Genomic DNA, 10,582 nt, shown 5'->3' with positions numbered 1-10,582 from the left:
CGCCGATTGGCCGCCGCCCGGTGACGTCACCAGCTCCGCCTGCGGCCCCGGGGAGCCCCCTGCAGGGGGCCTCTGCGCACGCGCGGGGCTGGGCCGGGTGGAGGCAAGCACGTGATGCGGCCACATGTCCCAGAGTCACGTGTCGGCGTATTTCCCTCCCCACCTCCCCGCCCAGCGCAGGGCCCGCCGGGAGCGCGTCCCCATGGCAACAGCGGGCCTATGGCAACGCCGGGCCGGACCCAGCCCTCTCCGCCGCCCGGGCCCCGTCGCGTCCCCCCGGGCTCCCGGTGTCCCATCCCAGGGCCGGGCCCCCATGTCCCCCATACCCCTCCCCCGGGTTCCGGGTCCCCCGCCCAGGGCCGGCTCCTCTACCCAACAATGGCTCCGTTCAGCCAGGCCTACCACACAGCAGGCCCTTCCTGCAGGTCCCCCTGAGGCCTTACATCCAAACCCCTCGGCTCGGCTCCCGCCTCTTACCAGGTCGGCCGCGGTGCTGTTCACCTCCAGCCTGCAAGGAACGCCCCAGGCTTTACCCTCGGGGTGGTCAGCGGAGCAGCTGTTTCACCGAGCCCACCCAAACCAGCCATACAGCAGACTCCACGGAAGTAAAAGTCAGGCAAGAATTCATGGCACGACAAGCAGCTTAGGGAATTTAACTTTTGTGTCTCCTGGACCAGTTATTTATAGGGATCCCCAATTCCATCAACCACCAGCTGCATGTGGACAGCATACCAACAGCCCCTCCCAAACAGGCATTCCTCAGCATCCTGAGAACAGCACAGGACATCTATCCATACCTGCTTCTAGTTCCCATCCCAGCTCTCAGTGCTTAGCAGGAACTGCACCTCTCTGCCAAAAATAGTCTTTAGCCTCCGAACACAGACTTACAAAGTTACACACAAATCTGTGAGCTCCTACTTCAACCCAGACAGCTGGCACCTTGAACCGTGCTCTCTGCTAGGAAGGTAAAAGCTGTGGATTCAGGTTTTGGGCACCAATGGGGGTTATTTTTTTTTAGTCTGAGACGGACCACAGGTATTATTTGGTCAATCTAATTCTCCTCCGGACTCACCCGGGGGCTGGCTACATATGCAGCAGGACATAGCCTTCCCCTGCTCTTGTTCCCTGGCACACACCACCTGGCTGGCTGCTGCCTAGCCAAGCGATACCACAGGAGGCAGGTGAAAGCTTCCAGCCCAAGCTCTTTAAGTTAGGATCACAAGCTCACAAAGATGACTCAATGTCACCCCTCCTGAGACTCCCACACGCTAACTCCAGGTGAAGCCAGACTTTTCCTTTATCCCTCTGCATGACAACAGTCTGCCAGAGCCAGGACACAGTCTGCCACAGACAGATGGTGCCACAGCAAAGCAATAAGCTCCTGCAGAACAGACCACGAGTGCGTCTGCTCTGTTACTGACACCATCCCAGTGAGACTCTCCCAGACATGCTGGCAGAACACCTACACAGAGCTGCCATCAGGTCTGAAACATCCCCAGCAATTCCCATGGAAAAGTCTAAGCCAAAGCCCCAGCCTCACTGCAGAGCTGGTGAGCCAAAAAGGCACAGACAGACACTGGGGTATGTGTTTGACAGCCGAATGTGGGCACCTGGACACACATTTTCCAACAGCCATCACTGGTCTCCAGTGCTCCACCCTGTCCAGGGAGTGAGAAGTTTCTCTACTAAAGACAACACGTATCTTGAAGTACCCACTGTCCTCCTTTCTCTATATCTCACCTCAATATGGATCACAGGGCATGATGAAGGGACTAGCCTGACTTTTGCTGCCTCCCCCTTGAATCTGCTCAGGTCCAGCTGCAGCCCTCAGAGAGCCAAAAGCAACTCCTACCCAGTGCAAGCTCAGATACTAGGCCAGTATCCAGGCTTGAGAGGAGTGGTGCAGGTGGATAGAGCTGGCTTCATTACTGAAGTTTCCTGGACCACAACATACCTTTCATCCCACAAGAGGATGTGCCTTCCTTCGCTCTGCAGGGCGCAGCATACAGCCACTGCACACCAGGAGCACAACTGATCAGCAGAAGAGCCCCAGGAGGGGCTGCTGCTGGTCCAAACCTAGACTGGGTAGTTTATTCACTTCATATTTATTTTTCACAAAGACTGTACAAAATTCTTATAAAACTCTGGTGTGGGGATGGGCTATGACATTGATCCAAAAAATAATTCCCATGCGGTCCCACCAGTTTCATAACTTACAAGGAAACAGATAAGCTATAGAGAGCTGCAAGTCCTGGAGTATTTACACCAAGGAGGGCAGGAGAGAACAGGAGACAAAGCAGCACATAAACAGAGGTATTTACAGTATGGACATACAGGCCCTCTCACCTCACGACAATGGCAGCAGCAACAGCAGGAGGTTGGGCCCATGGTGCTCAGAGGCCAATATAGAATATGAGCTATTTACAGTATCTCACATATTAACAGCTTTACAAACGTGTCCAGGGAGTTCTTCTCATGTATAAAAAAAAAAGCACCAAGTGTCTGAATAGAAATCACACAGGCCTCCACAGGGGCTAGAATCTGAGGGCAGGCTGGCACCTGTGGCGTCACCGGCTGATGTCTCTGCTAGAGTCCCACATTTTTGTGCTCGGCTCCATCTCCAACATGTCAAAGAAGGGGTGCTTGAGGGCTTCGGCCAGGGTGATGCGCTTGGACGGCTCATACTCCAGCATGCTCTCAATGAGGTCAAAAAGGCGGTGATGGTCCTCAGCCTCAGAGGTCAGGTATCGCTGGAGAGATGAAGGGGAGATGTTAGGGCCAAGGACACTGCACCCTGTGCCGGTCACAGTACATTCCCTGGGCTGAACAGCTAAGCTGTGGGAAGACTGGCTTGTTCAGACCATCACTCATCCTAGACCTGCGCTCTGGGCTGCTTTACCAAGCACGGAACTGCTGAGTTTTCACCGCCCCCCATCTTTCCCAGGCACTTCCTGAGGTCTCCGTGCCCTCCTCATCATCCACTTCAGATTAAGCTCAGGCTGCTGCAGTCTTCCTAGTTTATGTCTGGGACAGCCAAGGCTCCTTTGCAAAGACACTGGTCTGACCCTTTTGGTGGCCCAACCTTGCCCACAGGAAGAACCTTCACAACTGGGGCAGGCACTATAAGACTCTGCAATGAGAAAAGGATAAAGCAACTGGGTGCTCCTGCCCACCCTGCCTTACCCGCAGCGGCTTGCAGTTTTCCCTCACATAGCGGCCAGCAGAGGTGTTCTCATCCCAGTCCAGGCGGCCATGGTAGAAATATTTCTGTTTCCTGTCAGAGTAAGAGATGAGAACAAGTTACACACAAGCACAAAATGTTTTGCAATGTGCCAGCCCTGGCAGTGCACACTACTCAGGACACTGCAGCAGCATGGGCAACTGGCTCAGCAGGCAGCTTCAAAGCTCAATCCCTCAGACAGAACTGCTATACATGGAGCAGGGGAGAGCTGGCAAGCCTGCAGTGCCCAGCTGGCCTTGCTCACCTTGTCTTCCGGATCATCCGAGAAGGAATTGGCCCCAAGATCCTCTCCATCATAGCCAGGTGCTCGCGGTTGTCATGTGTCTGAGAGAGAGAAACATAAAGGAAAGGCATGTAACAGATTCCAGTTGTTCAACCTCCACCCCTGGGTATTCCCCCGTTCAGAACCCCTTGCTGGGCAACACCTTGGTCATCTCTACAAGACTGCAGGGATGGAGGGAACCCCCATCAGTCCCAGAGGCTCCTGGCTGTACTGGGCAACAGCCAGCATCCTCTTTCATCAGTTGTGAGGTAGCCATACAGCATACAGTTCTCACCTGAAACAGGGTGAAACCCACATAATACTCAAAGATGATGCAGCCAATGCTCCACACATCACAGGGCTGGCTCCAGCCAAGCTCTAAAAAAAACCCAATGTTTTTTTAAATAAAAGATCCAGTTATGGCTTAAGATTCCAAATCCCTCTCCCTCGCCCTTTTAAAAACAAACAACCGGGAAAACAATTCCCATTCCAGCCATGCTCCCAATATGCTGGTGGCAATATACTGCCCAGCTGGTAGCAATGCCAAAACACCAACTTAGAAGTTGTTGGCCCTCCTGGAAAATAGCACTGTAGAGCATTTTAAATAAAGCACTTCTCATCTCCCAGGGTAAACCCAGGACAGCTACTGAATCATGTGGAGACAAAATGCTCCTTAATCCAGCAGGCAGCACCCAGTGCCCTCGAGGCAAATGCCTGCCTCTGCAGAAAGACCAAGCATTACGTACCCAGTATGACTTCTGGGGCCCGGTAATGTCTGGTAGAGACAATTGTGCTGTGATGCTCATGATCAAACGTGGCACTGCCAAAGTCCACCACTCTGATGGCTGTGCTCTTCACGCTCCGCTCATCCCGCTTCTTTGTGAGGGAGAACGGCATCAGTTACTCAAGAGTTTCGAGATGTGGACTTTAGCCCCTTCCTTACACAGTCAAGACTTTGCCACAGGGTGCCATGGGATGGGAAGGCTTCAGAGGGTATGTTAGTGCTGACACAGTCCCCAGACAAACTCTCACCATCAGCCAGGTAAGCCTGTGGTCCCTACGGCCTTACTCATAGACTACACAGGCGGTCCAAGCCAAGACATAGGCCCTGAACAAGTGCATGAATGTAGTCGGTCAACCCCATGTCTCCTGGGGCCACATTCCAACTCCTCCCACCTGCTGATAAGGTCTGGTATACCAAGAACCCAAGAGAAGATCTCTAACACAAAGCAGTGCTGTTACCTTCTCCAGGTTATAGGAGAGTTCGTAGTCAGAGTTCACGAAAAGGATGTTCTCCGGCTTGAGGTCAGTGTGAGTGAGTTTATTGTCATGCAGAACTGAGGAAACAAACAGAGTCGGAGTGACGGAACAGAAGCAAAGCGAGGCTGCACCCACCTAAAGAGCGAACATCATTAATTCAGTTTGCTTATACTGGTACCAGTTTAGCCCACATTTAGAACTGGGTGCGAACAGCCAGGCTAGTCCAGGCCAAGATGCTTCAGCAGAAGCACAAAGATTTATCATATCAATCATCAGAATGTGTAGGGGGTGGATGCTGAAGTGCCCTGAGCTATTGCCAGCCCACATGCATTGGAAAACATTACAATCAGGAACAGGATTCATTCCAAGCACGCATTCACCACTGGAGGGGCAGGAAGGCTCAGTCTCAGAACTGGCACAGCGGCACCGCAGCAAAAACTCACTGCTTTGGGCCACCAGTTGCAAAACTGGCACAGATGTTGGGAGCGACACAGCTCTCCAGGTCAGTCAAGGACCAGTGGAGAGAAGAGCAATGAACACTTACATTTCACAGCCTGGCACACCTGGTAGGCCATGTGCCGTACTTGGTGGATGGGGTAAGGCAGATAGTTGTTGTCCTTCAGGAAATCAAAGGTGCTGAGCCCCAGCAGTTCGAAGGAGATGCACATGTGGCCATGGTAATCAAACCAGTCAAACATCCTGACACAAAGACTGAGAGAAAAATTCTGATTTGGGACAGATCTGCACACACCACTCGGCTATGTTATCCCTGCACCAGGCTCCTCCTTTCCTTGCTCAGTCTGTATCCCATAGCAAGCCAATATGCCTCCAAAAACTAGCTACAAACAAATTCAGTCACAGAACATCAAGCACCTCTCTCATCTCATCCCTGCAACTGTGCTGTGATGCCTGCCCTTCCATTTTAACCCCAAGCGCACACTCACTTTGTGTTCTCGGGATCCTTCTCGTTGATTTTCTCCAGCACATTAATTTCCAGTCGAGCAGCCTCTTTGTATTTCTCTACATTTTTAATGATTTTGAGAGCAACACGTGCACCACCCCTGAGGAGAAACAGGAAGAAAGTGCAAGATCACCCCTGAGCTGGGCCACGGAGCCTGTGCCCTGCAAAACCAACTTTTTGAACCAGCCTCATCCTGTGCAGCACAGCCTTCCACCACTCTTGCTCAAGCCGGAAGGTGGCTGTTACTAAGGGGTGTCCACCAAAGCAGCACCTTTTCCCTCCCTACAAACAGCCCTGAGGCTCCCCCTGACCCCTCTCCAACACACAGGCAACCCAAGAGGGTGAGTGCCCAGACCAGCAGAGGAATACTGGAAACAAAGAGACTTGTTTTCATCCCCAGGCTCCCACATTGAGCATGAAAGGCTCCATTACCAGCTGTGCTCTCTCTTTTTCCCTCACCACCACGTCCCTGCCTGTCCCAGGAGCAGACGTACCTCCGGTGATCAATGCACTGCACCACTCTGCCAAACGTGCCTTCCCCTAAGGTGCTAATAATCTCATCTGGGAGGGAGAGAAAGAGAGGAAGGAAGATGAGAGAGTGAGCATGACCTGGATGCAGCGCATACACAAGGCAGAGGAGAATGCATTGCAACACCTAACCTGCACACAGCTTGAGAGACCGGAGCAGCGGAAGGCTGACACCGGCTGCACAAGGCAACTGCCCTAGTTCCCTGGCACTTCAGTAACAATACAAAATATAAACGTAGCTTTAACAAAAGGGGAAGGAAAAGGAGAGGGTTTCTCTTTAATAAACAATGAAAATAAAATGAAACAGAAAGATAAGACAGATCTGCGACTGCGATGGGAGCTTAACTAGAGAGCTAAATTATGTTACGATTTGGCTGTACATCTTTCTTGTAGCCAGTCGCCGACGCGATAGATCAGATGCCCCTCGTCGTCGTCCTCCACACTCTTGGCCCTTCTGCTGCTCTGTCGACTCCGCTGCTGGCCCAGGCAGACAGGGAATTCATCATTCACCAATCAGATTTTCAAACCAGCGCAGCAGCCAGCGTCACGCATTGGTTGGTTTGGAAATTCACATGGTTGTTTGAGGAGGGGTTGCAGGAGGAGATTCCCAGCCAATTCATACGGCACAGAGGAATATATAACGATAGGGATATTGCAAGGGAACATGTCAAGATACAACACACTAGCTCAGAAAAGAAAAAAAACAGTTTGCTTTTTGTTGTAGCAAAAAAAAAAAAGAAAAAAAAAGAAAAAAGAACCTACAAACAGCCCCACCCGAACCAGTGTGAGAGCAGAGACGGTGAGAACAAGGGCTAGCAGAGGGGCAGTGGAAGGGGCCAGCTGCTCTCACTCCTAGGGGGGACTTAGAGAGGAACGGCACTGGCCTTCAGGTCCTGGATAATGCCAAGAGAGCACGCCGAAGCACAACTCTGCAGCTGGGCACTCAGTGGCCATGGGGAGAGGCTCACTTCAGCCCCACGGCAGCCACTGAGGAAAGGCAGCAGAAGGCAGGTGCTGGGAAGTCCTGCACAAGCAAAGGCCCAGGCTGCCCCACACAGGCACTCCCCACCCCATTCCAACAACCACCCACATAGCTTCCCCCAGCCCCAACACTCAGAAAAAGATGAATTCAGAGATTTCAGCAGCAACTCTCGGTACAACGATCCATCCAAAACCAGAGAGAATTTACGAGTGACTGCCTGGGGGAAGATGTAACACTTCTTCCTAGACCCTCCCCCAAAGAAGCTGATCCTGGAAGGACTAACTTCCAGGAGAGAAGCAGAGGTCCAACAGGGAATAGGGACAGCCTGGGATGAGGCAGATAAGAGGTTTATGCCAGAGAAGAGAAAATTCCTGCCTTCAGTTCTTCAGCTAAGTATCCCCACACCTGGGAGCAACCGGCCAGCAGACTTGGGACCTGAATCCAGCCCACAATCCCATCCCTGGACATACAGCCAGAACAGTCCAGACAACACTGAGAGCTCCACACACAGAGCAGAGAACATGTCTGGGGTCTAACAGAAGTGGAAGGTGAACAGCAGAACAGACAAGAAGAGAAAGCCAGGGACACTGCTGGGAAGAGCCTGTGATGGTTGCTGCCTCCACCTGAATTGACTGGTCCACAAGCTCTACTTCTTTGCAAAGCCCCTTGCACGACATCCCACATCAGCTGGGCCCACCCAGAAGGATCCTGCTCTGATGCAGGACCTAACCCTCAGCGACGGGGGCTTCCTGCCACAGAACAGAGGCCTGAACCAGGGACCACGGGGACCAAGCCGCCTGCTGCAGGCAGACAGACAGAGCTCTCTGGGACCAGGATCAGCTGAACGTTTACTGTACAAACCTTGCACAAAAGACTGCTTGGCTAGGGTTCCTAAACAACTCTTAATGAGCATCACCGAACAAAAGCAGTGCTCTGCAGGGATAAAGGAGCTGAGGACTGCAGCACCACCCCGGGGGACACGCCAGCCTCGCAAGGCACGGCTGTCCTCCTCCCACCTCTGAGCAGGCAACACTAAGAGAGGGTCTGAGCCGCCTGTGCCCGGCTGGCACAGGACAGCCACTGCCGAGGCGCATCAGGATGGTGGACAGAAACTGCTGTCTGCATCAAAGGCTTTCTACGCATTTCTCAAGCTGAGTCCGAGAGAGCGTTAGAAAGTGAGTTTTCTACTTACCCAGCTCGCCACCTGGGAGAGAAAGGTTACAGGGGAGGCCTAGCACAGCAGGATACTCACCGATGAGGAGCGACTAAAGGACCGGCTGCGGCGCCGCCTCCGCCTGTGCTTACGCCGGCTGCTTTTGCAGCTCCGGTAGCTGCCCTCGCGGTCCCGGGAGCGTCGGTACTCGTAGGAATGACGGTACTCGGGTTCATAGTAGGCTTCCCCTCGCTCACGGCTGTAATCGTTCCGCCGGTAGCTGTCACAGTAACGCCGGTCGTAGGCCCTCCTGTCTCCTGAGTGGTCGTCGTAGCTGGAGGGGGGAAGCAAGCCGAGGGGATTTGATTACAAACACCACTGAGGAAGTTACAGCTCAGAGCATGCGAGAGCAGGGCCTAGGCCATCCAGAAGCTGGGCTGACCACATCTGCCTCTGGCCAAGCTGGAGAAGCACCGCAGGGTTTGAGGTCCCGCCTTGTCTCTCCAGACTCACCTCCTGGATCGAACATGGTAACTGTCTTCCCGACGGTGCCGACGGTCACGCTCGCTGCTGCTCGATCGCGACCGTGTCCGCCGCCTCTTGTGTTTGCGACTTCTGTAGCGCTCGTGATAGCTGCCTCGGCTGCTGCGTTCTGATGAGCGGTACCTTCTAGAGTGAGGCATCTACGGGGACAACAGACAATGATGACTACATGAGGCAATTGCAAGGGAGAGAAACCAGTGCAGATCATCAGTGGCCAAGGAACTGCTAGGGTAAGGGTGGGGAAGCAATCAGCAGCATGTCTTAGTGTGCAGGGGTGATCCGAGATGGAGGGGATGAACTTAAAAGATATCCCAGAAACCCATATGAGAAAGGATGTGACCACCCACGTGGGCTGTGCTTGCTGCAGTTCTGTTTTTCAGGTTACTTTCCCCTCTTCATGCCCGTCTCTACGGGCCACAGCTCCAGAAGCAGCATTTGCACCTTCAGGGCTCCCACCTTCTCTCTTTAACCTAACATGCTCCCGAGGAAGGGGATAAGCACCACCAAAGAAACTGAAGGAAGGTGAAATGAAGCTCAGGATATCACCGGTGCTTGGCCCAAAGTCCTTGCGCAACAGTGCTGGAGACACCTAAGCGGGCAGCTCCTGAAGAGATGTTTCTGGTTTACTGCCAAAAAAGCAACACCTACACTTCCCACTGCGAGTGGGGAGGGGGGCCTAGAGCATCCAGGGAGCAAAAACACCCTTTCCATGTGCAGAGGCATTAACAAAGCCTTGTAGGCCTTACCTCAGAGGGGAGGAGTGCTCACCTCTGCTTCTCTGGTGGGATGAGAGAGTCAAGAGCAAAGGACAAAATCCCTCGGTAAGATGGCACACCGGGCCCCAGCCCTGAAGTGCTAGTTTGTAGGACCCCGCTCCCGTTGCCAGACCTCACTCCACAGCTCTAAGACATCCTTTGCATGTATTTAGGTTCCGAAGCATCGAGCAGCTCAGTCTGCCTCGTCTCCACAGACAAGAAGCTAGAGCTCCCTTTGTCCACAGACCTCCCACCAGTGATTTTTTTCCCCCCAAAAGGTACACTCCCGCACCCGGCTGCCCTCCCGCACCCACACCTATGCTGACATTAGAAGCAGGGCTATCAAAAGCCAAAATCGCCCCCGGTGATGCGGTGACCTGGGGGCACGGGGTCGTTACACCCAAGCAAGCGTCACCCCCCAGAACAAGGCCACACTCTGCGAGGCCGCTCACGGCTCCCCCCGGTTCGGCGACTCCGCAGCCGGGTCTCACTGTGCCCACGACGGGCGCCGAGCGCCGCACCGGCCGCCGCTTCCAGCCTCTAATTAAAGGCAGCGTGCGAAGGCGACGCTGGCGGCCCGCCAAGGCCGGGCACCCTCTTTAGAAGCAGGCGAAGCCCGCACCGGGGCGTTTCACAGCAGGTCTGGAACCGGTTTGGGGACGATGATGGCCGCCGCGCTCGCTGCCCTGCTCCGCGGCCACCGGGCGGGGCCTCCACCGTGAACGGGGCCGCGCCGAGCGCCAAAAATGGAAGCACCGGGACCCGGCCGCGAAGTGAAGGACGGGGCCCGGACACCGGGAGAGAGCGGGGATGAGGAAAGGGGCGGCGGGTGGGGAACCGCCCGCCCCGGTGCCACAGGGCCCAGCCGCGGCCCCCTCGGGCCATCCGGCCCGGCCG

General features: G+C 54.2%; 1 protein-coding gene across 3 annotated transcripts in view; it reads right to left on the bottom strand.

The window, feature by feature from the left end:
- CLK2 (CDC-like kinase 2) overlaps positions 1 to 10,330 on the bottom strand; it is a 13,622-nt gene extending 3,292 nt beyond the window's left edge. The window contains exons 1-13 of one of the 3 annotated variants that reach the window (XM_010564016.1): positions 9,699 to 10,330; positions 8,901 to 9,070; positions 8,487 to 8,721; positions 6,633 to 6,729; positions 6,219 to 6,285; positions 5,708 to 5,824; positions 5,308 to 5,474; positions 4,746 to 4,840; positions 4,250 to 4,379; positions 3,799 to 3,881; positions 3,486 to 3,565; positions 3,184 to 3,274; positions 2,094 to 2,750 (exon numbers count right to left, since the gene is read on the bottom strand). In XM_010564016.1, coding sequence (XP_010562318.1) covers positions 2,568 to 2,750; positions 3,184 to 3,274; positions 3,486 to 3,565; positions 3,799 to 3,881; positions 4,250 to 4,379; positions 4,746 to 4,840; positions 5,308 to 5,474; positions 5,708 to 5,824; positions 6,219 to 6,285; positions 6,633 to 6,729; positions 8,487 to 8,721; positions 8,901 to 9,070 — 1,515 coding nt within the window. In that variant the 5' untranslated portion in view covers positions 9,699 to 10,330 and the 3' untranslated portion in view covers positions 2,094 to 2,567. Of the gene's footprint in view, positions 1 to 2,093; positions 2,751 to 3,183; positions 3,275 to 3,485; positions 3,566 to 3,798; positions 3,882 to 4,249; positions 4,380 to 4,745; positions 4,841 to 5,307; positions 5,475 to 5,707; positions 5,825 to 6,218; positions 6,612 to 6,632; positions 6,730 to 8,486; positions 8,722 to 8,900; positions 9,071 to 9,698 lie in introns of those variants that run through there. The other 2 variants (XM_010564018.1, XM_010564017.1) reach the window with 2 other exon arrangements.
- Between the last annotated feature and the right edge of the window lie 252 nt (positions 10,331 to 10,582).

This window comes from Haliaeetus leucocephalus, unplaced genomic scaffold (assembly GCF_000737465.1).
Source record: "Haliaeetus leucocephalus isolate CR32 unplaced genomic scaffold, Haliaeetus_leucocephalus-4.0 Scaffold175, whole genome shotgun sequence".
NCBI lineage: Eukaryota > Metazoa > Chordata > Aves > Accipitriformes > Accipitridae > Haliaeetus > Haliaeetus leucocephalus.
Note: the sequence above shows the minus strand (reverse complement) of the source record. Positions and strands in the feature narration are given on the sequence as shown.